Genomic DNA, 26,973 nt, shown 5'->3' on the forward strand with positions numbered 1-26,973 from the left:
AGTTCCCATTTCAGACTGAACTGGGGCAGTTCTACTATTACTCATTTAATATAAAATTTTCCCATAAGATTTTATTTGGAAAAGACACAGACATATAATAAGTAAATATATAACAAGGCAGGAAGGGGGAGCATTTGAAAGCCACCTTCTTGCATCACACCTAACAAGCACATCAGTGACACACTCACATATTACACACAATGAAAGCACTTGGCAGAGTGCAGGAAGCACCCTACTCACCAGACCATGAATAGAGGAGCAGGAGGACAAAGGCCCCATGGCCTGCTGACTCCCTGCATCCAGAACCAGGAGTGAATATGGAGAAGGAGCAGCAGGAAGGACAGAAAGAAGGGTCAGGATCCAGAGTTGCAGGCAGGCCCAGGAGTAGGGCTCAGGAGTGAAGCAGTGATAGTGGTCAGGGGGTGTGAGCAAAAGAGTTGTTTCTCTGCCATATACACATTATGGGAAGAAGTCTACACACAAAAACTGGTATTTAATTATTTTCTCATAATTCATTTACAATTAATTATTTTCATACAGCTCATTATGTTACAAAACTGTACACTACCCCAAGCACTGTTGGATAACCCAAAGTCACTCCTTGGAAAGAGAAGAATCAACACTGGCTTTGATTCTGAATGTCTTCTCCTGGGTTAGGACTATCAAGGCCAGACCAGAGCGTGAAGGACAGAAATGGTCATCCTTCGAGTCCAAGGGGTCAGGTTCTTAGCCTGGCCCCTCCAATCATTACAGGAGGGGTGTCTCTGTTTGGAAAGCCAGAACCAGCACCCAAAACACAGAAGTCCAGAGAGACAGGGAGGCACTGCTGGCCACCATCTGGCGGTGGTGGGCATGTCCAGGGCGAGGGAGCCGCAGCTCAGCAGAGATGTGCCTGTCCAGAACAGGGACCTGGAGTTGTGGCACCATAGCACTAGGAGGCAAAGGAAAAGAGTCTCAGCACACAGCAGGAGCCACTGTATACTCCAAGGGCCCCAGTGACAGCACAGCTTTGTTTCCTCTCCCTTCTTGAAAGACCAGAATGGTCTTTATGTTATTAAGTTTCTTGTGTCTTTGGCACTTGTTACTACTGCTGCCACAAAACCAAAAGCAAGCACTAAGACTAACAGATTGGGAGATTCTCCCCTGGCTATTTGGTTCTTGGTTCAAGAATTATTAAAACTCAAGGTGTAAGAAGGCCCAACTCAGATTTTCTTATCATTAGCTTCCAGGCATTCTCAAGCAGGGACCCTCCGTACTGACCATACAGAGGCACAGCCAAGCCCGGAGTCCTCCTCTCTGGGTCTCTGGCTCTTTCCCCTCCCCCAGCTCAGGTCTGGTGTGAACACCTCACAAGACACCCCTGCTCAAGAGAATATGAGCTGAAGGGTCCATGACCTGGTCCTTTTCAACTCAGCTTGTAAAGGGCCCAACTCCATGGCCACCCTGATAGAAAATGGCCCAGACTGAAAAAAGTCCTAAACAGATCAATTTATTCCTCCTTCAATGAAGGATGGTTGAGGAGTCAAGCACTATAGGCAACACATACACCAAAAGGCTCTGTCCCTGTCCTCCAGGTCCCATTTGGCTGCCAGCTTCTGTCCAAATCCCACAACACATTGGATGCCTGCTTCAAACCTTTCGATGTCTCCCTCCTTCCCTCAGGCATAAGACTCTCACAGTCACTGCACCTGTTTACTTCTCTGGACCCATTTCATTGCTCCCCCTTGACTTCCCAGACTTCAACCAGAATTACTTTACCTGGATTTCTTTAACATGCTCCCTCTCTCCACACCAGGCTTTCACACACTTTCCTTTACTTGGAACTCTTTCCCTCCTTGTTCAGTTCTTCATTCATTCAACATCTATTATTGTGTACCTGTGCAGGTACTGGGTCCCTGAATCTCCTGATCCAGACTCAGAAGCTCTATTCATTGGGGTCCACTTTGTCAGGCTTCCTCTACTCAGCATCCTCCAGGAGGCCTTTCCTAACTCCCCATCCTCAAGTTAAGTAGTAACCTCGAACACACACACAGACATTCCCACAGCAACCTACAGTTGGCTTGCAGATCATCAACTCAAAATTCGGCTTTCCCCCCAGACTGTGAGCTCCATGAAGGCAGAGGGGCCAATGTCTGCCTGGTTCACTCCAAAAGCCACAACAGCAGGAACACAGGAGGAGTTCAGTAAGTTTGGGTTGAACTGAATTTGATCCCAGATCCCAAGCCTCTCAGGTGTAGTTCTTTCCTATGCCCTGTAGACCAGCCTGGGTCACCACCTCCTATATCCACCCCGATCCACCTCCTATATCCACCCCGATCCACCCCCTGGGCGTGGTCAGAGATACATTCAGTGGTCATCACGCTCCTGTGTGGGGGCTGAACAAGCCCATTCCTACAGAGCTGCTTCCAGCTCTCAAACTATGAAATTCTCTTTGATCTGTGACGGAGAAAGGGCTGGAAAATCAAGTATTATACTTCACAACCTTTATCCCAGCCTCCTACTACTTTTGCCCATTAACTTTCAACAGATCCAACCATGCCCCTGCCACCAACACCATTTGTTAACAAAGATAAACACGTTACCCTTATCCTGGCTTTAAGCAACTACCTTTAATCCAGATTCATCTCTGTCACAGTGGACAGAAGACCATTGCGCAGGGCCGTGGGGAAGGGGAAGGGCAGCTCCAAGAGGGGGGCACTTATTCTTACCAGAGCACTGACCCTCCATCCCTCAAGCAGGGTGAGGGTTATTCCTGGGCTGCTCCCCACCCATACTGCTGGGGGGGCGGGCACAGGGCATGGGCTCCTGGCCGGGCCCTGCCCCGAGGCCTTACCTCTCCTCCAGTCGGACCCACAGGTCGCTGAACTGCCGGAGCTGGTGCCTCCGCCGTGGCCGCCTCCGCTTCTTCCGGAACTTCCTCTTTGCCTCTCCCAGCAGGCCAGCACTTCCGGACAGGGACACGTGGGGCGGCGGCAACAGGGAGCGCACCGCAGGCCCAGCATCCGGTGCCCATGCTTCCAGGGTGGGTACTTCCGGAGCAAAGATGGGAGAGGAGGTGGGCTGCCGTGAGAGGCCTTTACTCTTCTCTCTGGAAATAGGGATGCAAGGAAGAGGGGTTTGAAGAAGGGTCACAGAGCCTGGCACGCCGCCCACCTCCCCACCTAAAGGCTCAGGACCTCACAGGTGATGGGAAAGTTCAGGCCCGCTGGGGAGGGCATGGTTCTCGAAACCACCCCGGGAATTGTTCACGTACCCTCACCGTACTCTCTCCAACTCTCCCAGCCCTGAACAGGAAATAGAAGATTTCTTTTCAGCTGCATATAATTATTGCCCTTCCCTAAATGGGTCACCATGGTCTAGAAAGTCCCCGAAAATTACAGCATTTAAAGAGAGGTAAACGTCTTTAAATAACATTTACTTAGAACAATTGAAGTAGCCCTTAACCCTGTTAATCCCTCATGTACCCTTTCAAGGGCTCTTCTCAGCTCTTTGGCTGCTGGTAGCCACTCCATCCCCCGGAGAGTATTCACAGGGCTGGCTTCTAACCACCTTACCAGGTCTGACTATAAACCATCTTTTCTAAAGCAAACATGTGTTTTTCACAACTGATGAAAAACTCAAACTGGCTTCTAGTTTTCCCATAAATGTGACTATGGTGCCCCCCAAACTCTTCCAGTGAGGAAATAGCCAGTAGAAGAACCGGATTTCTTCCTATAGCATGACTTTTGTCAAGGGTCAGGGGTAGAGGCAGTAAGAAAAGAATCCCAGTCACTAGAGGTCAATCCCATTGTCTCCTAATGTACACAGTGAGGAACCCGAGGATGTGCCCATGTGCCACCTGCCTCCTCCAGCAGTGTTGGGGCAGGAGACCAGCATAGGTGAGAACTCGGTCACTTTGCTCTGAGTCAGCCTGATGAACTGCCCACCTGCCAGATCAGGCCTGTTATTACCCACACCTGACAGAACCCGAGTCAGTTGGTCTTCTTTGCCCTGTGTGAGGAAGGGAGGAGGTGTAAGATGAGAAAAAAAAAAAAAAAAAAAAGGGAAAGACCCAGGCTAGGCCAAAAAAAGAAAGAGAAAAAAAAAGTAGAAGAAAGGAATTCCTCAAATGGTAAAGAGAGAAAAACAACCCCAACTTTGAACCACCCAATAAAAATTAGCTGTATAGCTCCTGCTTTTTATCTTTCTCAGATTTGATATCCTGGGGAATCATAACACCCACTTTACAGTTGAGGAAACTGAGGACTAGGAAAATAAACTGACTTGCCCTATGTCCCAACAAGGATTCAGTGCCATTTTCAAATAACATTCATCACTGAGATTTTTTTTCAGGTTATAAAGCTAATCCATTCTCACTGTGGAAAATATGAAGAGTGAACATTAGTGTCACTATAACCTCCAGGGAGAGATCCTAGAGACAAATGCTCACACGGCTCAGACACAGGTTTAAGGATCCCTAGGGTAGTAGGGGTGGCTGCTTCTCTGCCAGGGACAGAAAATTCCAGCTGTTCAACACACCCCAATCCTTCCCAGGCTCCAGGCTGAACTGAGCATCCAAACACAGGTTCAGGTTCTAGGTCCCCATGTTTTCATCCATCTGAATTCCCAAAGTTTAGCTAAACTTCTAGTTACTCATGAAGTCTTGACCCATAGTCATTTCAGCAACCATACAGGACTATTGTGCTGACAGACTACTTGTCCTCTGCCTACATTTCACACAGTCTACTCCATACACAAATATCCCCAAGAAAGAAACACCCTGGTTGATATGGCCTCTCTCCTGGGCACACACCCACAAGAGGACATGTAGTATCCAGGAAAGAGTCAGACCTGGCACCTTGGGCTAGACAATTAGCTGAGCCTCTGCTGCTTCTGTAAAGTGGATGTAGCTCATCTGGTTACTGTGAGGATTAAAATGGCCCATGCACCATGTTTCACACAGAGCTGAGCACACAATATACACTTCATGTGCATTACCATCTCTCCCAATCCCTCTGTCTGGTATGTATGTACCCCAGCAGAGCAGACCAGAACCTCAGAGAACCCCACTATGTACCCAAAGGGAAATTTGCCAGATCCTCATTGGTATCTGCAGTAGGCAGAATAATGGCCCCCATCTGCAGTAGACAGAATAATGGCCCCCCAAAATGTCCACATCCTAATTCTTGGAACTTGTGGATATGTTGCCTTACATGGGGAAAAGGATTTTTGCAGATAAGGTGGAGGACTTTGACATGAGAGATTATCCCAGACAATCTAGGTGGGCCCAATCTAATCACATGGGCAGTTAAAACCAGACACCTTTTCTGTAGTCTGTGGGAGATGTAACTACAGAAGAATAGTCAGAGAGATGAAATGTTTGTGGATTTGAAGATGGGGGAGGGGATGAGCCAAGGAATGTGAACAGCTTCTATAACCTGCAAAAAGCAAGTAAACAGATTCTCCCCTAGAGCTTTCAGAGGGAAGGCTGCCCTTCTAACACCCTGATTTCCTACCAATGAAAACTGTGTCTGCCTTCTGAGCTACATAAATGTAAAGACAATAAATGTGTGTTGTTGGAAGTCACTAAGTTTATAGTAATTTGTTATGGCAGAAAAAAAAAAAAAAAAAGCACTACTACAGTATCTATTATCCCAGGAAGGAAGGGGTACTACTAGCTAAACCCTGCACCCAGCAGGACCCCCTTCCTTAGACTTCTATGCCCAGGAAAGGGCAGCAGCTTCCCAGCCAAGAGCCCCTGCCCTGCCCTCCTCAGCACCCTTCCCCTATGGAACTTCCTCTGCTCTAGGCCCTTATCCCTTCACCCCTTCTCCTCTATGAACAGGGGCTCCTGTGGAGACTTCATGCTCCTGCAGGGCCTCACCCAGGGGCACTGCAGGCAGGTTCACTACCAAAGAGTCTTAGACTCTCCCCTAATGGAGCACACACTGTGTGCCAGGATTCAGTGTAGCTACTGCAGAAGCACATGCTAAGTTCCTTGAGATCATGCGAGAGGGTGAGCCCACCCTGGAAGAGCAGGCAAGAGGTGGCATATGTGCTGGATCTCCAAGGTTCTGATAGAATTAGTCAGGGGCAGTGAATGAACCCCTGGCAGAGGAAACTGCATGAACAAAGGCAAAGGGGCTGGAGAGTAAAAAGTGGGAGAAGGGGAGAAAAAGAAGGGTTGTGCAGGTGGAGGGGTCTCAACTGTATCCTGGCTCTGATTAGCTATGTGACCTTTCACAGTTTCTTCATCAGTAAAGGAGAAGAAACACCCACCTCACAGGCTGGTTTTGAGGATTAACTGAGAGTCTGTGTAAACTTGGCTACCACCTGGAAATCAATCAATAAACGTTCTTTTCCTCCCCCTGCAAAGTATGAGCGGCCCAGTTTGATGGCAGCACCTGTTCTTGGTCCTCACCATGCATCAGAATCTCATGGAGATCTTTTTTTATAAGATTTGTATGCATTTATTTATTTTTAGAGAGAGGGGAAGGAGGGAGAAAGAGAGGAAGAGAAACATCAATGTGGGGTTGCCTCGAGCGCCCCCAACTAGGGACCTGGCCCACAACCCAAGTATGTGTCCTGACTGGGAATCAAACCAATGACCCTTTGTTTTGCAGGCCAACACTCAATCCACTGAGCCACTCATGGAGATATTTTTAAATATTAATTCCTGACCTCGCTTCCTTCAGAGACAGGTGTCAGGGCTTACAGGCAGAATTAGGGAGCCCGGAAAAACCAGCAAAACACACACACGCACACACACACGCACGCACGCAAGGCCTTCTTCAGCACCACCAAGGATAGTGTGTCAAACCCCAGCCCAGTCAGTCAGCCTGGGTCTGCAGGCTGGGAAGTGAGCAGGGGACTCAGCCCACCCTGCTTTCTGGAGCAAACAGTCCAATGGACAAAGAAACAACCACAGTCCCCTCAAAATCAAAAAAAGCAGAGAACTGCTAAGGGCTGGGCTCTCCAGAGCTGAAGGAGAGCAGGAGGGAGAGATGGGTGGAGACCTGAGCAGCCAGCAGAGCTGAAGTAAGGAGTGACCAGGACAGAAGTTTTCTGAGGTCAGAAGCATACACTGCTGGGAAAAGGTAGAGTCTGGGTGCCAAGACATCAGCATGAGTAAACTAGACTTGGAAAAAAGAACAATGAGAAACAACTAAAGGTTTCTAGTAAGTGCCACTCAAAGATTAGTCCCATGAAAGGTCAAGAATGGCCCAGAGAGTGATGGCCACAAAAGTTGGGAAGAAGGGCAAATCCCAGAGAGGCTTCAGTGGAGGAAGCCAGAGGCCTGGACAAGGTGAAAGGTGGAAAGTCTCAGGGGAGGGCTTTCGCAAACTATAAGGTGCCATGTGATACACTGAATGTAGGCTATGCAGAGAGGCAGGGGTGAGAAGACCAAACTGAGAAGGAAACTGGGGCTGGACTGCCAGGGAGACCCCTCTGGAGGGAGAGGACAGGGTGAGGACTGGGCTTCAGATGACATGGGCTGAAGGTGGATCTCCCCAAGAGAAAGAGGGCACCTGGAGAAGGGCAGCAATCAGGCAGTCACGATAGCTGGACCCTTCTCTGTCCCCCAGCAGAGGGGACAGGAACTTCCTCCTGGAGTATTCTCACTTCAGCTGAGATCTCTGCAAAGAGGGGGTGCTGGTGACCAAGATTTGGAGGGAGCGGTGGTGAGAGAAATGGAGGGTGTGTTGTGGGGCTGAACTGTGTCCCCCAAAATTCATGTCAAAACTCTAATACCCAGTTCCTCAGATGTGACTATATTTGTAGACACAGGCTTTAATGGGGTGATTAAATTAAAATGAGGCCATGAGGGTGGCCCCTGATCCAATCTGATGGGTGCCCTTGTAAGAAGAGATTTGAACAGAGACCCAAGGATTGTGTGCACGTAGAGGAGAGGCAATGTGAGGGCAGCCATCTGCAAGCCAAGGAGAAAAGCCTCAGGAGAAACCAAACCTGACGACACCTTGATTTTGAACTTCTGGCCTCCAGAGCTGTGAGAAAATAAATTTCTGTTGTTTAAGCAGCCCACAATGCCCTGCCAGGGCCCATGTCAGACACAGCCCCAGCCACAAAGGGACCCCAGCTGAGCCATTTCTCCCAGGCGGGGGCGGGGGTCTTGCGGTGCTGCTGAGGCACTACAGCCCACCCTGGCTCCCAGGCAACCCTGTGGGGTCTCAGCCCTCCCTAGCTGCTCCCCAACCAGGACAGAAGCACAGGAAGGTTACTTGTTGATGGGTCGTCCAGCAGGGACATGTTCTACCTCATAGCCTTCGCGCCGCAAAACATCGAGCACTGTGTTGTTGCCCATGAAATGACCTGCAGTGAGAAAAAGGGTCAGAAATGTGGCAGCTGTCATGACCTCCAAACAGATGCCGAACACACACCTGGAACAAAGAAATAATCCTGCCAACCCTCTTCCCTGTGTCCCATCCAGTACAGTTGCAGAAAGATTTTGCAGCTGGGCCTCCTGACAGCCCTGCTAGGCAGGCAGCCAGGCAGCAGTGTTTCAGAGATGAGGACACTGAGTACCAGAATGGGCCCGTGAGCTGCCCGCAGTCACACAGCTAAGGGGAGACCCTTGGACAGACCTCCCACCTTCAAATTCATTGCTAACTAATTAGATAAATCAACTGAGACCTGAGACGCTTGTCCTACATGTATTTATAAATACACAATAAAAACCTCCACTTAGAGGCCATCACAGCTGGAAGCCTCAACCTGAATTTTATTTCACTTCTTTCCTTTTTCAGAAAAAGCAGCAAAAATCACCAGACAAGCTTACACTAGCATCCTCTTTTTTTTTTTTTTTTACATGTAAAGATTTAATTGGCTTCATTAAAGATCAGTGGATCAGGCAGCATCCTGTCAGAAGGGCACTCCCCACATCCTAAATATTTTAAAGGCCTAGGGTAGGTCCTGGATTCATCTTTCATTTCAGATTTTGATGCTCAGAATTGACATCACCTAGGTGATAATGTCCCTTTAGGAGAAAATTTATGGCACATTAATATCCTAAATTGCTAATTACTAGCAGCACCTCTGATCCAGTAGAACTTTAGAGGTATCATTATTACCTCCACTTTAAAATTTAAAACTGGGGTAAAATAGGTTTAGGACTTCACATGCTAAGAAGCAGCAGAGCAGAATCTAAATCCAGGCACTTTGGCTCCAGAGTCCACGCAATTTTAACAACTGAATACTCAACAGCTGAAAATTGGAAAAGGAAATGCAGGTACATCCAAATGCGGGACTCTCCCCTGTCCTAACTCCACAGCTCTAAGAAGCAGAGTGAACTTTGGACCAGCCTTTGGGAGCCTGGGGAACCAAGGGTGGTGTTGTGGCAGAAGGTTCTAGGCTCTACTACATTCTTAGGTCTGTCTGTAGAGTCTATGACCCCAAGATCAACAAAAGACAACTAGCTTAGATAAAAGGGAGTGGGATTGAGAGGAACAGAAAATGTGTTATGGGCTGAACTGGGTCCCCCAAAATTCATACAAGGGGGACCCAAAAAAACAGACTTATCTTTTGGAGGGTTGACCTTTTGTATTATAGGCCTCCTCCACTAGGTGAGTGTACTAGGAACCCATCTGTATCAATGTACCAGCTGGCGTTGTTGTGAGAAGCTGCATTCAGCTTCAGGGGATTTTTGTTGAAGACTCTCAATGCATTTGTCCATTTCATGATGGGTAATTTATGAGCGTACCTGCCCACACCGCATTGAGTGTTCAGCAGTTTTTGACCAAAAATGGCATGACCCCCATGCCCCACCCTCCCTATTCACCCAGTCTCATTCCAGCCAACTTTTTTTCACCCAGATGAAAAAAGTCCTCAGAGGAGAAACATTTTGCCAATGTGGAAGAGTAAAAACAAACAAACAAACAAAAATGGCAGAAGGACTAAAAGGCATCAAAATCAACAAGTTGAAAAACTGTTTTGAGCAGTGAAAAAATGTCTTGGTAGGTATATTGCATCAAATGGAGAGTACTTTGAAGGTGACTGAAGTTTACACATATAGGAGTAAATACACAATTTTTTATAAATTCCAGTTTTGGGGGGTCCCCCCTCATATGTTGAAGCCCTAACACCCAGTTCTTCAGATGTGACTGTATTTGTAGATAGAGCCTTAAGGGGATGATTAAGTTAAAATGAGGCTGTGAGGGTGGGCCCTGATTCACTCTGATGGGTGTCCTTGTAAGAAGGAGAGATTTGGACAGAGACACAAGAATGTGTGCACGTGGAGGAGAGGCAATGTGAGGGCAGTGAGAGGACAGCCACCTGCAAGCCAAGGAGAAAGGCCTTTGGAGAAACTAAACCTGATGACACCTTGATTTTGAACTTCTAACATTTACTGAGTATTTCAAGGTGTGGGGCACTATTCTTGATGCTTTACACATCATTCAACAACCCACCAAGAACTCTATATATAGTAGGTATATTATTACCCCCAATTTATAGATGAGGAAGAGGCACAGAGAAATTAAGCAAACTGCAACTTGAACCCAGGCAGTCTGGCTCCAGAGTCCACACTCTCAACCAATCAGGAATGAAAAAAAAAATTATCACATGAGTAAACAGCCCCTGTTAGTAATGCTTTATCATTGGGAAACCAAACTATTCTGTTTGACTGCAATGTTCCTCCTACTCCAAAGCTGAGCTCTGTTTCTCATTTTTAAATTTTATCTCCAGATTCCCATGACAAAAGTTGCTGTTTGATTTTAAAGCTCCAGAACTTTATAGTTTTTGGTTATCCTCACTTTACAATTAAAAGTTTGCTAAATACACATATTTCAAAATGTTACGATGCCGGCCCTGGCCAGGTAGCTCAGATGGTTAGAATGTCACCCCAATATGCCAAGGTTGCAGGTTCAATCTCTGGTTAGGGCACATACAAGAATCAACCAATGAATGCATAAATATATGGAACAACAAATCAATGTCTCTCTCTCTCTCTCCGTGCCCCATGTCCCTTCCTCTCTTTCTGTCTAAAATTAATTTAAAAAATAATTTTATGCTGCCCTGGCCGGTGTGGCTCACTGGACTGAGCACCAACCTGCAAACCAAAGCGTTGCCAGTTCAATTCCCAGTGAAGGCACATGCCTGGGTTGCAGGCCCGGTCCCTAGTTGGAGGCGTGCAAGAGGCAACCGCACATGGATGTTTCTCTCCCTCTCTTTCTCCCTCCCTTCCCCTCTCTCTAAAAATAAATAAATAAAATATTTAAAGAAAATAATAATGTTATGCTGCCAAGGCTAAGTTTGGGAGCAATCTGAATCTCTGTGGCTCCTTCTGGTCCACTCAGCCGTCAGAGGCAGGAGGAGAAATGGACTCAACTCACCCTGTGGAGAAAGCAGCCCCAGGAGGAAACTTGGCCCTGCAACTGGCTACCCAGATCCCCCCTGATGCCAAAATGCCCAGGGACTGGGAGCCCCCCATACAGGGCTGCAGCAGTATGAAGAACTGTGCCCTGCAAATCAGGCAGGCCCAGGCATGGCAGCGTCACCTGTGCCATCCATCTGACATGACCACATCCAGAGGACCAACCTTCTGAACTGCTCAGATCCAACCCCCACCCACCGGTCTCCAGCCAACCAACTGCCAGCTTCACTCTGTCCAGAATGCACCTGGCACAACAACCCATAGGGCAGGCTGCTGTCATCACAGAGTGCCCACCTTTCCCCTGTGCCACAGCCCCATTATTCAGTGCTAGACCCAAGGAAGGCTCTTGAGAGATCAGTTGAGTTTGGCAGGAGTAGAAGGTGATGGGGCGGCCTTGCGTGCCCAGTTCTCACACGCTCCAGTGCAGGGCGTGTTCCATCCACACAGCCCCAATGCAGCCGCTGACTTTTGTATATTGATCTTGTATCTTGCATTATCATAACCTGAACTCAGTTATTAGTTCCAATAGTTTTTTGGTGGATTATTTAGGATTATCTATACACAAGATCATGTCAATTAAGAAAAGAGATCTTTTTCTTCCTCCTTTCCAATTTGAATGACCTTTACTTCTTTTCCTTGTCTAATTTCTCTGGCTAGAACCTTCAGTACAATGTTGAAGAGAGGTGGTGACAGCAGTCATCCTTGTCTTGTTCCTTATCCTAGGGGGAGAACGCTCAGTCTTTCATCATTAAGTATGATGTTAATGTGGTTATTTCATACTGACTCTTTAACAGGTTAACGAAGTCCCTCTCTATTCCTGCTTTGCTGAGTGTTGCAGGTTCTCAAATGTTTTTTTCTGCATGTACAGAGATGATCATGTCGTTCTTGTCCTTTAGTCTATTAATATGGGGTATTGCATTGCTTACCCTGTATTACATTGCTTATACTGTATTGCATTGCATTTGAAGTCAAATGTTATGGTAGGCTGATCGATGATCCCCCAAAATATATCTGCATCCTGATCCCTGGAACCTGCGAATGTTATCTTCTGTGCCCACCCCCCCAAAAAGAAGGACTTAGCAAGTGTCATTAAGCTAAAAATCTTGAGATTGGGAGATTATGATGGATCACTCACTCTGCCATGCTACAGTGCTTCTCTCTAACTCATTTACTGGTAAAAAGAAAAAAATAAACTGAGGGAGGTGACTTGCTCATATTCATGAGGCTATTAAAAAATTGCAAAGAGAAAGCCTAGGTCAGCAAATGTTCCTGCTGTCCTGCTGCACAAGCCCAGCCTCTGGCATTTCTGTCCTGAATCCCAGAGGCTAAAAAATTGTGATAGAATCACATGTGAATAGGAGAGAATTATTTCAAAAAGCCTACAAAAGGCAATAATTTTCCCAGTATGTCTGCATGTACATAGTTAGTAATAGTTAATAGTTGGTAATAGTTGAAGTATCAGCCACAGGCCTTACACTTGGGAGGCTCATAGGTAGGATAGAGAAGAAGACAAATTTCTGTGGAAGTTTGAAAAAGTGAAAGGTGCCTGGAAGAAGCTGGGATTCAGAGCTGAGTTCCTTCCCAGCTGGAAGGAAGAGAGAGAAAGGCCTTCCCAGCTGGAAAGTGTATCAGGAGTCCTCATGGTGTCACATGCACCAGCCCACCCAGCAACATTTCCACATGCTGGATACTTGGGGTCCAGCTGGAGCCACTTTGGACCTGCAAAAAGTCAAAGGTGGTGTTCATCTCACCTCCTCCCAGGGACCCAACTCAGCATCCCCTTCCTGGGAGAAGCATCAGAGGCAGTATCTAATCAGGGGTAAGCTGCAACTCACCAGCTCCAAAGGCAAAGAAAAAGCCTTTGTCAGGTAACTCCTCCAAAAGGGCCTTCACCCGCCTCCCCATCCTCTCGTTCCGCTTGTAGATAAGCTCCTGGCGGAAGTAGCTGTCGATCTCCTGAGCTGTGAGGCGTTCCTGAGGTGGTATCGTGGCATTAATAAAATTTGGAACCTCCACCAAAATAAAGAAAAAATAATTAAGGGAAACAGTTATGAACACAGTGGCTTCATTTGAACATCAAATCACCGAGCCTACAGGGTCCAGATGCTGTCGAAGAGGAAGAGAGAGTGCACACCACTCTTGACATCCCCCACCTGCCACTTTCAAACTGTAATTTCATTTTCTGGAACCCAAGTAAAACATATTAGATGAAGAACTCTTTGGCTATTTAAAACAGTATTTCTGTTCCATTTAAATGATTCTGTTCAATGCCATGTATTTATATAAGGAAACCATACCTTTGCATAGCACATTGTTTTAATTTTAGTTCACACATGCTTTTTTAGTAAAAATAATTTTACACAGTTACTATTTTAGAATAAGTAATTATGATTCTACTACCAAATACATGGAATTTCCATAAGCGTTCAACTGTTTTATAAATTCCATACATTTAAATTTTCATTATCTCTCCAATTCCTATTTCTCCTTCTTGCTTTCTCCAATGTTCTTTGCCTTCCTGGCAAATATTTCATCTGACTCTGGTACACATGTTAGCAAGTTTCAGTACTTTGGCTAACAGAGTGTTATCACACCAAAATTTTTACAGTCGGAGTAGTTCTTGCAACATAGTGGCTGTAGGTGAGGCTAACACATTGCGTTCTCTCCTCACTCCACTGGCAATCTGGCTTCCCAGTCCTCAGCCTCCCCACCCCTTCTCCTGGGCACATGCTCTCTGCTACCCAGGGATCTCACATGGTTAACCATTACCTTAGTCAAATATTGAATAGGATATCTACCCTGCCTGCTGCTCCTGTTTCCAGTAGCCTCTCAAAGACCTCCCGCAGGTTCTCACACTGACAGAGCCATGAGTTTCCATTTTGTGGATAACAGATCTCCGTTTGCTATTCCCTTAAAATGATATTCTTTTGTTTTCAAATAAAAAATCTCATTTTCTCCTTTATTATCTTCTTTTTAGTTACATCATTTATGTAAGATCCTCCTGTCCATTTCCCAAAATCTCTTCTCTCCAGAAGAGCACTCCCCTCGTACCAGCCACCCACACAGGCACCGAAACATGCAGGAAGACATTCCACTCCACCTTCCAAACACCAGACAAGGCCTGCAACCTGCCCCACTCAGACTGCACCAGCCTGGTCATTCCCCAGCGGCCAGCACGTTCCCCTGACCTCACACCACCTGCAGGGCCCTGGGCAGGGTAGGAATGGAAGAGCCACAGGAAAGAAATGTTAAGATATCTGTCCCCTAACAGCTCCATCAGCCTCACAATTTGCCCACATAACCCCCAAATCCCCTGGCCATGTTCACTTTTCTCTACTGCTTCAAATTTTAATTTCCCACTTGGTCTTGACCTTTCTCCCACTTCCCCACCCCCACCAAGAGCGCACATAAGAATTATCACCATCACAAACCCTGCTATTCCTTCTTAAGTTATTTCTTGTTTTCCCTTTCCCCTTGCTTGCTTTGCCTTTGTTTTACTTCCTCCCACTCTAGACTCTCTGGAAAGCTCACTCTGCCTTTTCACACCTGTGAGGTGATGCTGGATTCAGCCTCTGCTGTCCCTCTCTTCAGTGTTGCCATTCCTTTTTCACTTCCTACATTCACTCACTTTTCCTTATGACAGGGTCCCCAGACCTGGACAGCATCACTCACACCCACTAGCTCCTTTTTCTTTCTCCAGTGTCCTCCTGCATGAGGACACTGGTCCCGGCGGGTGAAGGCAACACACTCCCCTACTTCAGAAGCTTAGCTGGCACTCGCCACTTTCACATGACCTTCGTTGTGGTAGGGGGTGGGGAGCAGCCATGGTTCATCCCATGGGAAGTTTTTCATAAAAACATAACAAGAATCCATCCACCTTCATCCTGCAGGGAGGCTGCAATCCTCTGAACCCTGAACAACTGCTTCCTTCCCCTGTCCTGCGTGAATACTCACTGCACAGCTCAGCTGTACCCTGCAACGCTGCAGGATGGAACCCATGTCTGGAAATGCTGGTGGCCTTCCCAGCCTCGGATGTGCCACCGCTGTAAGAATACCACGGACACTTCAGTTGCACCATGCTCACATGTTCCTAGAAGCCACAAAAGTTTTGCTCTATCATTTCTCAAAAGTGTGAACTAAGGTCAGCCAGGAGGCTTTCAGACTCAGTTCCCTTGCCTCTGAAGCCTGGTCCATGCTGCCTGCTGCCTATGCCACGAAGCCTGCTGCTGAATCCCTTTGAGCTTCATCCTTTGACTGCGATCCTAGAATTAACTTGAACCAATGCCCCTCTCAGTTCTTAAGTTTCACAAAGAATGCTTTTGTTAGTTGCAGCATCTCATTCAAAACCTAACTCTGACCAATTTTATTTTTAGAGTCCTTTGTGACCCTAATCCTTTGTACACTGGGTGTCCAGGTATCCATAGGTGATGTCTTTATTCTTGTTTTTAAATGCACTGAGCAGAGGACCAGGGCCCTCACCTGGGAGCTGTCATGGCTGAAGATGACAGAGCTGAGATCCCCGCAGTTATATTGTTTGATGAGATCCTCCGTCGTGTAGGGGATCTGAAGGCTGCCTGCTCGCAGGCTCTCCTGCTGCAGGAGAGTCTGGTTCAAAGCAAAGATGACCTGAAAGAGAGTGGAGAAAACACAGGTCCCTTTAAGTTCACTGACCCAGTTGTCATTAGCTGCCGTCTTGTTTCTTTTGTCTGTGTTTGACAATAGCCCCTGCCTCTGTGAGGCTGCTATTTGAAAAAGGAACACAGATTCCTGGTCGGTGTTCAAAGAAAAGTAGGACAGTCCTGCCCTGGTCAGCTCCTATAGGATCACACCTGGGGAAGGGCCTCAAGAGAAACAGACACCACCTGGAACTCTCCCACAAGAGTGACCGAGAGGTGAGGAGACCCAAAGAGCTAGCTTGTGGAATGGCTGAAGAAGCTGGGGAGGGGCTGGAGCACACACAGATAGACATACATACCAATGGGTTTCCCTTACATGAAGGACTGGACAATCTGTACACAATACCCTGGCTGGTGGCTTGGTTGGTTGCAGTGTTGTCCTATACACCAAAAGGTTGCAGGTCTGACCCCCCAGTGAGGACACATACCTAAGTTGCAAGTTCAATCCCCGATTGGAGCAAATACTGGAGCCAACCGATCCATGTCTCTCTCTCCATGTCTGTCTGTTTCTGTCTGTCTGTCTGTCTCTCTCTCTCTCTCCCCCTCTCTCCCCTCTCCCTCTTCCTCTCTAAATGAATAAACATGTCCTTGGGTGAGGAGTAAAAACAAAGAATGTATACACAGATCTTTTCTAACCATCAGTGGGGCATTTGCCAGCTAATGGATTCATTGCATCCATGGAATGTTAATGGAAGTTATTGCAAAAAAAACAGGGAGGGGGGTATATGAGGGCTAAACAAAAATCAAATAGATTTTATCTGTACATGACTTCTCAGAGTCTTTGCTACACTAACATGTGGTATGTTTCTCCCCAAGGAGGAGAGATGTGCTGGGTTCGCTGGAACATCTCCTGGGAAAATTCAAATTCACAGAATTTTACAAAGCAGTGAATTCTCTGTGGCACTGGAGAGCTTGGTCAGAGTGGGGAAGGTGGGGACTCTGACTCCAGGTGGGAATTGAGGCTGCCCCACCTCTACAAGACTCTGACAGCACTAGAGACCCTGCAGCATTGTCTCTCCCATTCTCCCAGGTACAATGCAGACATACCACCTTTGGCAGCCGCCCTTCCACATGTTCTCCCCAGTAATCAGTGTACAGGGTACTGCCTTTGCTGGAATAGTCCCTCCCTCTTTGCTCAAATGCAGACAGGCGGTCCATCTAAGCACACTGACCATGTCTTCATGAAGTCTTTAGCAGGAAGTTTTCAATTCTCCAGAGACAACGAATTACATGCCTCAAGTCAGCAAATGACCCTGCACAGCCCCACCCCTCTTTCTCTCTCCTTTCACACTTTCTCCTCCTCCATATGAGTGGCAAAGAGGCCAGGAGACTTGATGATTTGGTTCCCACAGGCCACTGCTGCATGGACCTGCCTGCTGCCACCTTCCTTTCATGCCCCCGCCTCCCTTGGTTACTATCTCATAAGGTTTTAACCAAAGGGGGAGGGGACAGGTCCCTCTTTGTAAAATCCTCTCCTCTCTTCTCTTGACATGTCCCCCTCCTCTCAGAGGCACCTCCAGCCTCTTCTGGAGGTCATCTCCCTAAATATCTGCAGACGAGCCTCTCCTGTCTGGGGACAGGACCTCTGGACCATGTTCCCATCCACCCCACCCCTCTGCTAGTGACATGAGCTGACAGAGAGGCAGATACACCCACACACAGGACCACACATTAGGATCTAAGTGAGGAAACAGCCTGGATTCTAAAGCCATACCCTTAGGACCTCTGCCCCCCACCCATCCACCAGTGGGTATTGCTAAATGACCTCAGGTTCGATGGAGGAACAAACATTTACCAGAGATGGGGAAGGGCCTTATGAGTCACCTCCCAGCTATGCCAGGCCCAGACCAAGGGCTCACATGTTCGGTCTCAGTCAAACTCATCCAAACCAAGTTCTCAAAGTCTGATTGACTCACAAACGCCTGCTGATTGGAGTATCCCGTTTTAAAGGCATTCAGGACAAGCTCAGTGTACATGTTGCTAAGAGACCTTCCTCCAAAAATTTACATTAAACAAAAATGTTTTTCTTAATGCATTCTTGATATTAGAGAAGATCAAGCCATTCATTTTAATCAACATGCTAGCCTGCAAACAAGTAAACACCATATGGCTAAAGAACTTTATTTATTCAGTCCTTTCTCAACATATTCAAATGCCATTGACCTTAAAGACAGTTCATCTGTTCTTAAGCTTACAAAGCCTTGCTAGGATGGTTGTCTTTGCTTTGTATCTTTACTTTTGATAATTAAGCTTTAAATAATTTTGCATACCAAAACTAAGCCAATAGTATTCATGATTTTTGAATGTTTACCATATACCAGGCCCCCTGCTAAGGGCTTTGCTTATGTTCTCATTTAATCCTCTAAATTCTAAGAGAGTAGCTACTGTTAAATCTATTTTTTTAAATTAGGAAAATAGTAGTTAAATAACTTGTGTAAGGTCACACAGCATAGTAAGCCAAGATAGGGGTTTGAACCCAAACAACCCAGCACCAGAGCTGAAGATCTTCACCACTGTACTGTACATGAGGTAAGCTGCTATCAAGTAGCAAAATTAGCTTTTGTCACATGGTCAGATTTAATTATGAGGCTTAAGTTAAAACATTAGGAATCTGAACTTGGGAAGGAAAAAGGGAGGGAAGATAGAAAAGAGGGAAAGTGGGAGAAAAGAGGGAAAGGGGAAGGAAGGAAAGGAAATCAGAAGAAAAGGCATGCTAAAGCTTCTTTTTTTAACTCACCCCACACACATTACAGATAATCTAGAAAACAAAAAAGTATAAAAAGGAAATTGTAAATTGCCCATAATTTTAATACTTGGGTTTTAACTAACTTTGAAAACTTGTGAGTATATTATGAATATATTTAGTTTATTCCATACATTTTATACAGTTGATTGTATTATACATAAAATTCAGCATCCTGCAGTTTTTAGTTGACAGTGTTGGCATTTCTTCATATGACTAAAGTCCCACTTAGCTTCATGTATTACGTGATATGCCATAATTTAGCTAAACTTCATATTGTCAAATATTAAGGTCTTCATTTAAAAAAACATCATAAATAACACATCATCAAGAGCATCTGCAAGCAGAAAGTTTTTTCTGTTTTCAAATTATTTCCTTAGAGTCCTAAGACCAGCATTACTGAGTCAATGGGCATAAATCATTCAAAAGTTTTTAGAAACACTTTCTTACTTTTGTGGTTTTTTTATAAGAAAAATTTAATTCTCCATTAAGACACAAACTCAATAAGAATGAAGTAGTAACAAAGGCCATCTCCCAGAACCAATGTTATAAAGAAGCCCCACCTCTGGTACAGTCGGTACCTCCCCACAGGTGCAGCCCCAGCAGGAGGCCCGTGACGTGCGTGCGCAGCTGAGACTGCACCCTACGCCCTCTGCCTGGAAGGCTCCTCTTGCACTTCTCCACAGGCCATACACACACTTGTCCTTTCAAATCCCAGCAGAAGAGTCTCCTCCTCGGTAAAGCTGTTACTGGGGCGAGACCTGAGTCAGGAGACTCCCTGCCCTGTCTTGTTCCTCAGTTCCTGCCTTGCACACAAGGGACGAATTCACAACATAAACTGTATAGTGGAAATGAGATAGCAAGTTTATTTATGAAACACATATGAGCATGAAGCTGCAAGCAGGCACCTGGCTAGTCTGAGTGTCCTGCGCATAGAGGAAATAAAGTTGTTTGTAAGTTTGTTCTCTACATTTTAGCGGAGGCTACAAGTGGGCACTGAGCTAATCTGAGTGTGCTGACTATTGGGGTTCAGGGGTTATATACTTTAGGCAGCTCCTAGGTTTCACCTCCTTCTTTCCCTTCTAATCATTGGGAATAATGTACAGCTAAAAGACTTTCTTTTTCAATTAGTAAAGGCTCTTTGTCTTAGTTAAAGAAACTGCTACAGAGGCTCCCTCTGCCAGCACAGAGTCTCAGGGTTCCCTGCCTCCTGCGCTATCCCTGCTTATGATGTTCAGAACGCCTGACGATGTTATCAGACCAGGCTCAGGACTGCTGGGTAATGAATGAGACATGACTTGCTTTTGTTTCCAGCCTCATGTTTTCTTTGTGAGATTGCAACGGCAGGGGCCCTGCTTTACTTTCCCTCCAGCCACTCCGTTCTAGCTACCTTCAGTAACCAGGCATCCATCACAAACTCCCAGGCACGGCAAGTCTCGTCTCCTGCAGCCCAGGGCATCTCGTGACTGCTCTAACACACCACAAAGGCAGCGCCCTGTTGTGTGACCTCAGAAGCAGCAGTTGTGTCCTCCTCACCTCTAGTTTTTACTGTTTGGTACAAAGGACCTGGCACACCCTACACATCTGATCAATTCTGACTGAATTAATAAATTTTAGAAATGACTCTGTGAAAGCCTAAAGTCTGAAGCAAGATGGATACTCATAAGAGAAACCCGGCAAAATCTCACAGGCCAAGTCAAATAAGGAAGCATTTCCAGTAAAGCCAGAAGCAACAAACTTTACAGGAAAGTAAAAATGGGGGGCTGGGAGCACCCGAACCTGGGAAATTAACAGAACTACCTACGAGGGGAGTTGAATCCTACCCCACAGACTCACATTTTATTTGAGCTTATCCCTCAAACAACTTTGGGGTGTCTGCATTAGGGCTTATGCCTTAAGTGTTCATCCTGACCAAGCCTTCATTCTCTGACCAAGCTCCCATATTCTCCCCTAGTATTATTCAGGATAGGATAAGCTATGTCACAAAACAAATTAAACCTGCAATTCAATTACTCTGCAAAATACGTGCAGCTTGCCCACACAAACTCTCAGCGGGTCAGTGGCTCTTCCAGTCCCTTAGGAATCCAGGGCTTTTTACCTTGTGACACTAACATCCTAATATCTAGTTTCCAGGGATTCCATAGCAAGGGAAATGGGTAAACATGGAGGTCACATGCCAGCTCTCAAATGCCTCAGCCTGGAATTCCCACAACTCTTTGGCTAGAAGTAGTCACATGGCCTTGCCTAATCCTCAAGGAGGCTGAAAGATGTAGTCTTCCTATTCGCCTGGGAAGGAGTGGAGAGCCTAAAAGAGGTGAGCGCTAAGTTTTGTCCACAACACTCTAACCTTGAGGAAACATCCATTCCTTAAAATAAACCCTAGAAAAATGAAAGACCCCTCAATTCTTCCTTATCACCATAGCCACGAAAGATTAAGTGGTATAAATATGTCCTTTCTCATATCTTTCCTATGAAATTATAAACCTAAAAGCTTTGGTTAATGTCTCACTGACCATCTGAAATTTTCTACCTAATTGTGGGCAGTCCCAGCCATCTTTCTGCCTCAGGAGCTTTGCATTTGCTGTTCCCTCCACTCAGTACACTTGGCCCATGCAGTGCCTGTCAGACCTTTGTTCTTCATTAGCATTCAGAGCAACTTTCCTTGGCCTCTATCTAAGGGTACCCTTGCCTCATGCTGGTCACTTTCTCTCTGATTCTCCATAGCACTTATCACTGGCTGAAATTATCTTCTTCAAAACACCATCCAACCCTAAATTTGTCATGCCATTGGGAAACCCACCTGCCAGTCTTCCTTCCCTTGTACACTGGTGCTATTCCATTCCTGGAGACATTAAAATGGTTTGGGGGAGTTTAGTACACTACAATGATTCAAGGTATGCAGAATTCCCAGTGCAGAAGCACATATGGTCCCTGGGAGAAAACAGACATCAGGATAGTGATCTGGCCATTGGTGATCATCGATGACAGACTTTAGGCCGGTGGTCTTCAAGTACCAGAAGACCTGGAGACAGTGGGAGTTGGGAGTGAGGGACACAAGGGGAGGGAAGGCAGGAAGGGGAGCAAAATGCCAATCGTGATCCTGGGTTACCCTAGAGTTCTAGAAACTGAGTGGTTAAGCAACCAAGCATCATCAAGAATGAGAGATGATGAAAGGTGTCACGAGAGTTCATTCGTATGTCAACTAATAAAGGATAGAATCAAAGCGAGTATGATGATAAATGTTCCTGAAGTTCATTCATTTATTCATTCTTTCTTCCATTCATTTATCCAACTAAATAGTTATTGTATAGTTACTGATCCAAGACCTGAAGATGCAGTAGTGAACAAGAAAGACAAGACCCTTGCCCTTGTGGGTTTTCATTTTACCTGCAGTAGGAGGTGAGGTCAAGAAGAATCTGGGAAAGAGGAGTTGGGAGAGGTCCAGTATAGCACAGAAGGATATAGAGGCCCAGAGTTTCACTCTATAATTTCAGGCTTGCCAGACTGCCAAGCAAATCAAAGCCTTCCCAGGAGTGTCCCTCTGCTGCTTTGCCTTAGGGGGAAGGTCACCTTATGTCACCCAGCAACTCAGAAGAGGACATACAATAATCACATATCTGTTAAGGAAGTTTGTACCGTAAACTGTGCATTAGACATGGTGCTAAATCATTCTTTTGTTGATTAAAAAAAAAAAAAAAAAAAACAGAAATGAACTTTTTAAATCTCTTAACACAACTTCCTATAATCACCATGTCTTTCCTTCCAGAGCTACTGCAACCTCTCTAACCAATGACCCTGGGGGCTCTAATGTGGTTCTTATTTGAATCCTAACTAATTCTGAAAGGCCTTAAGCATCTTGCAGATTAAAAGCCAGCACAGACCAGACATTGACCACTGTGCCTCCAGGGCCCACCTAAGGGGGAAGGGGGGAAGGAGGTGGCTTTTCTTCGCTGGAGGAGAGAAAGGATCCTGGCCCACTGTGCTCAGTGGCAGACCCCAAGCACCAAATACCGTGCTCGCTATCTACAAAATGAAACACATTCAATGAAAGCCAGAGGAAGGCTTAGAGAAGCACCTCAAGGGCCGGCTTGACCCAGGGTTATCCAAGGGGGAAGACACACCAAACTCCTCCCTCTGGCTTAGTAGGGATCTGGGGAACCCTCTGATGCACACTGTGTATCTTTATGGGTAGAAAGCTCTCACTGAAACAAATAACACTACTTGGAGAAAGACCATAAGATGGGTTCCTGAGAAAAGTCTCTGAGAGCCAAAGGGCACTTCCGGGGTTTCCTCAAGCTATAACACTCCTGATGATTCTGAGCCCTTGTAAGCCTGCCACACAACCAAGGTCAGCCACTGCCATCTGGCTCTCTCTCCTCCAGGCAGCAGCTCTTTATCACCTATGCTGCTCAGATTTCAGATAAATGTCCATCCAGGGGCACCAGAGCCCCATCCAACCAAGGGCAGGGCTCTAGAGGCACTGTTAGAGGTGCCTTCCTTGGGGCAAACCTCTGGATCAAACCAGGGGTGGCCAGCCATGTCCATCTGGTCAGCTAGAGGAGGAAACTAGCCCTGGTGCTCCCTGCAGCCCTGGAGCAGGAGCAGGAAGCATATGAAGACCCCACAAAAACAACAAACAGTCCCTGAGTTGCCCCAACAAAAGCCACTGAGGTCCAGACCCACCTTCCTCAGAACCTACTGTGGCATCCCTTAAGGTCCCACACTGTGATAGGATTAATGACTGTAGTCATTCTCATGTAATTTACTTTTCTTCCTGTGCTTGGCAAAGCCCAACCAGTCCGATAAATTTGGGGTTTCAGGATGTGACTCACATTAGCAAATTCCTCAGCAACAACTCTGTTCCATTAAGTTGATCCCAGAGTCCTCTTCCAGGCAGTGCATCCTGATGGAGTCTTGTCACTGACCTAGCTTCCTAGTGTGGCAGGATCAGTGACAGGTGACCAATCATAGGCTGGGGCACAAGGACTATTCTTGGACAGTCAAAAAGCCCAGGTGCAGCAGGCAGCATGGCCAACCAGGAGCCAGGGTAGGTGGCCAGGAAGGGAAGCCGAGTCAAAGGAGCAGGTGCCAGGTCCTGGCTGAGTGTCCCTGGCAAAGTTCACTGCCCTCTCACCTCCTTCCCAACCAACTCCCAGACACTGACTGCCTCCTTATCTCCATTCTATTCCTGTCTTTGGAGTCCGTGCTAACATTTTCTCACATGATGTATAACAAAGTACCACAAACTGAAGGGTTTAAACAACAGAAATGTATTGTCTGACAGTTCTGGAGATTTCAACTCTGAAATCAAGCTGTGGGCAGAGTCATGCTCCCTCCAAAGGCATTAGGGGAGGATCTGTTCCAGGCCCCTCTCCCAGCTTCTGGTAGCTTCTTGGCTACTCTAACCTGTATGTGTCCACATTGGATTAACCTCACTCTGATGACCTCATCTTAACTTGATCATCTGTAATGACTCTGTTTCCAGACAAGGTCATACTCTCAGGGCTTGGGGGGTTAGAACTTCAATGTAGGAATTTGGGGACACAAGTCAACCCATAAAACATGTTAATCTCAGCGCTCTGGCTGGTGTGGTTCAGTGTATTGAGTGCTAGCCTGCGAACTAATGGGTTGCTGGTTCAATTACCCGTCAGGGCACATGTCTGGGTTGCAGGCCAGGTCCCCAGATGGGGGAGCATGAGAAGCAACCACACATTGATATTTTTCTCCCTCTCTTTCTCTCTTCCTTGCCCTCTCTCATAAAATAAATAAATAAAATCTTTAAATAAAAAAAAATGTTAATCTCAGCTCTACTGTTTTTTTAATAGTTAATGCATATGGTAGAAATTTTAAACAGTATAAATAAATAGAACTCCTTCTCATTCTTGTTTTTCAATTGTCATTCCTAAAAATAGTCATTACTGCCAGTATCTTTATTTCTTTCAATGGACAGTCTCTACATGTAAAAGCAGGTAGATAAATAGATAGAGGATGAATGGATAAATAGATTGACAGATAGATAATCCTCCACTTTTTAAATTTTTGCTCCCTTGGCCTTTAACCAGTCAAATAAAAGCCTTTCCATGAATAAATGCTGAAGCTACACATTATAATATATGGTTAAACAATCAGGGAATGAAAGCCAAGTTTTGGCAAACAGGGATATCTTCCACTGCTTTGTGAAGTCAATGTACCCTGAGACCTCCTTATCCACAAGATAACATCAGTGACCAAGGCAAATCATGGAAAAGGAAAAGGGAGATTTCTAACTTTAAGACGGGGCAAAATTAAGGTTTCTTACAACCTTCCTGGAAAGAAGGCAGGTGGGGTACAGAAGCCCCTTGGAGGCACCCCAGAGATATCTCCCACTGCCTCCAATCCAAGGCTGTCCGGGGGACCTCTGCTCTGGGCTCAGGCTGACGCAGAAGAAATCCAGGCAAAATTCTACAGCTGAAGATTTCAGACAATCCTCCAAGGATTCAGGTTCATTTCTCCAAGATCTCAGATAAGCCTCCTCTGCCAGACCCCCAGATGGCTTGGTTTTCCCAGAAACCTTCTAAGCCAGTGTTTCCCAAACCACAGATTGCAATTCATTATCCACCACCTCCCTGTTGACAGAAACCTTGGCACACTCTACCCACTGCTCTGTAACTGGCTTATTTCCTTTAATCTCGGCTATCAGTCCACACAGTGTATCCAGAACTGCTCCATGCATTATAAACCATGATGAGCATGAGCAACAGCCTCTTCTGATGAGCATGTTCTGTAGTTACAGCTATGCTACTATGAATCGCATCTTACATTCACCTCCCCCACTACCCAGACAGGGCTAGCAAACACTGATTGAATTAAGTCAGGGTTAGAGCTCCAAGCACCTGAAGAAATGAATACCTAATGCATCGAACTCTTTCAAATATGAAATGTCTCCAGAGAGCAGCTGGTATGTTCTAGCTTGCAGTCAATTCTCATCTCAAGTCTCCAACCATGAATGACAATTCTCAGCACCATAGTTTTCAGAGTCTGACTCGTACCCTCACCGGAAGGCTGTGGGCTGTCAGAATGCTGGCAGATGGAACCAGCATGCTTCCGAAACACTTCTGCTTGTACAGTGTTTTCACACAGACATAAACCTTCCTGTGGACTAACCTAGAAACCACCATCTAAATGATGCTTTCAAAAGAAATCCACATCCCAAGTTCCAAAGTGCAGCTTTTGGGATGTACTGGAAAACTTCAAGAATTATGCCTCCCCTGTGGTTACTATCTTGCCAAGCTTATAGCAACAACAAATTCTCTTAAAGAAAAATTGCCACCTGACAGGTGTCTTCATATAGGTCCCTCTTGCTCACTGTCAATCTTTTAACAGCATCTGAGGGCAAAGCAAGATGTATTAGAGAAGAGAGAACCAAAGGTGGAAGTGGTGGAATATCAGAACTCTGAGCAACCTGGAAGGGGGAAAGCAAAGTTGGTAGCATGATGTATTTACAATCATAATAATTATTCTAATAATAATAGCAGCCACTGCCCCTTCCCCACCCCCACCCTAGAGGAGTCAGTATGTCCTCTGGAAGGTGGAGTTGCATTTCTGCATTTACAGAGGATGATGGGGTCCTGTCCTCAGGAGTGGCTGTTGAGAGAGGACAGGACAAAATGGTGTGTGATGACAACAGGTCACAGAGGGCACTGGAGGATAAACACAGGGATAGTTTAGGTGGATGTGAAGTCCGCAGAGACAGATGAGTCATCACAGTCACTCCCTACAATTTATTCCACACCTATGCCCCTATCAAAAAAGAGATGGCACCAAGAGCAATGACAGCATTACCTGGTCCACAGCAGCCACACAGTGGGCATGAACAATAACACATGGGGGACTTGCAGCATCAGGGTACAAGGGAGGACAGTATATTTTCAAGGATGCATCAATGTTTGAGAGCAACGCTATTCTGATTAGCAAAGGACAAGTCACTGATGTACACAACCATATGCAAATGGAGACCATGGGCATCGCACCCACCAGCCCATCCTCCATCACCTAATGCCAGGTTGCTGGCCTGATCAGCCACAGACTGTGAAGAGCATGCTACACATGGCCAGGCCATCAGGGGAAGAGGTCACAGGCCTCTGTAGGGGAGGAAAACACTGTCCTTTACCCTTCTAGGTTCTTTTGGCTTATCTAATAATCAGAGA

At 46.2% G+C, this 26,973-nt stretch overlaps 1 protein-coding gene across 3 annotated transcripts in view; it reads right to left on the minus strand.

The window, feature by feature from the left end:
• Positions 1–474: 474 nt before the first annotated feature.
• Positions 475–26,973, minus strand: part of TRABD2A (TraB domain containing 2A) — a 52,594-nt gene continuing 26,095 nt past the window's right edge. Inside the window, exons 3-7 of one of the 3 annotated variants that reach the window (XM_090281617.1) lie at positions 15,848–15,994; positions 13,204–13,342; positions 8,220–8,310; positions 2,834–3,088; positions 675–931 (exon numbers count right to left, since the gene is read on the minus strand). In XM_090281617.1, coding sequence (XP_090137743.1) covers positions 748–931; positions 2,834–3,088; positions 8,220–8,310; positions 13,204–13,342; positions 15,848–15,994 — 816 coding nt within the window. In that variant the 3' untranslated portion in view covers positions 675–747. Of the gene's footprint in view, positions 932–2,833; positions 3,089–8,219; positions 8,311–13,203; positions 13,379–15,847; positions 15,995–26,973 lie in introns of all 3 variants that reach the window. The other 2 variants (XM_090281615.1, XM_090281616.1) reach the window with 2 other exon arrangements.

This window comes from Furipterus horrens, unplaced genomic scaffold (assembly GCF_987537825.1).
Source record: "Furipterus horrens unplaced genomic scaffold, mFurHor1.1.pri manual_scaffold_6, whole genome shotgun sequence".
Classification (NCBI taxonomy): Eukaryota; Metazoa; Chordata; class Mammalia; order Chiroptera; family Furipteridae; genus Furipterus; species Furipterus horrens.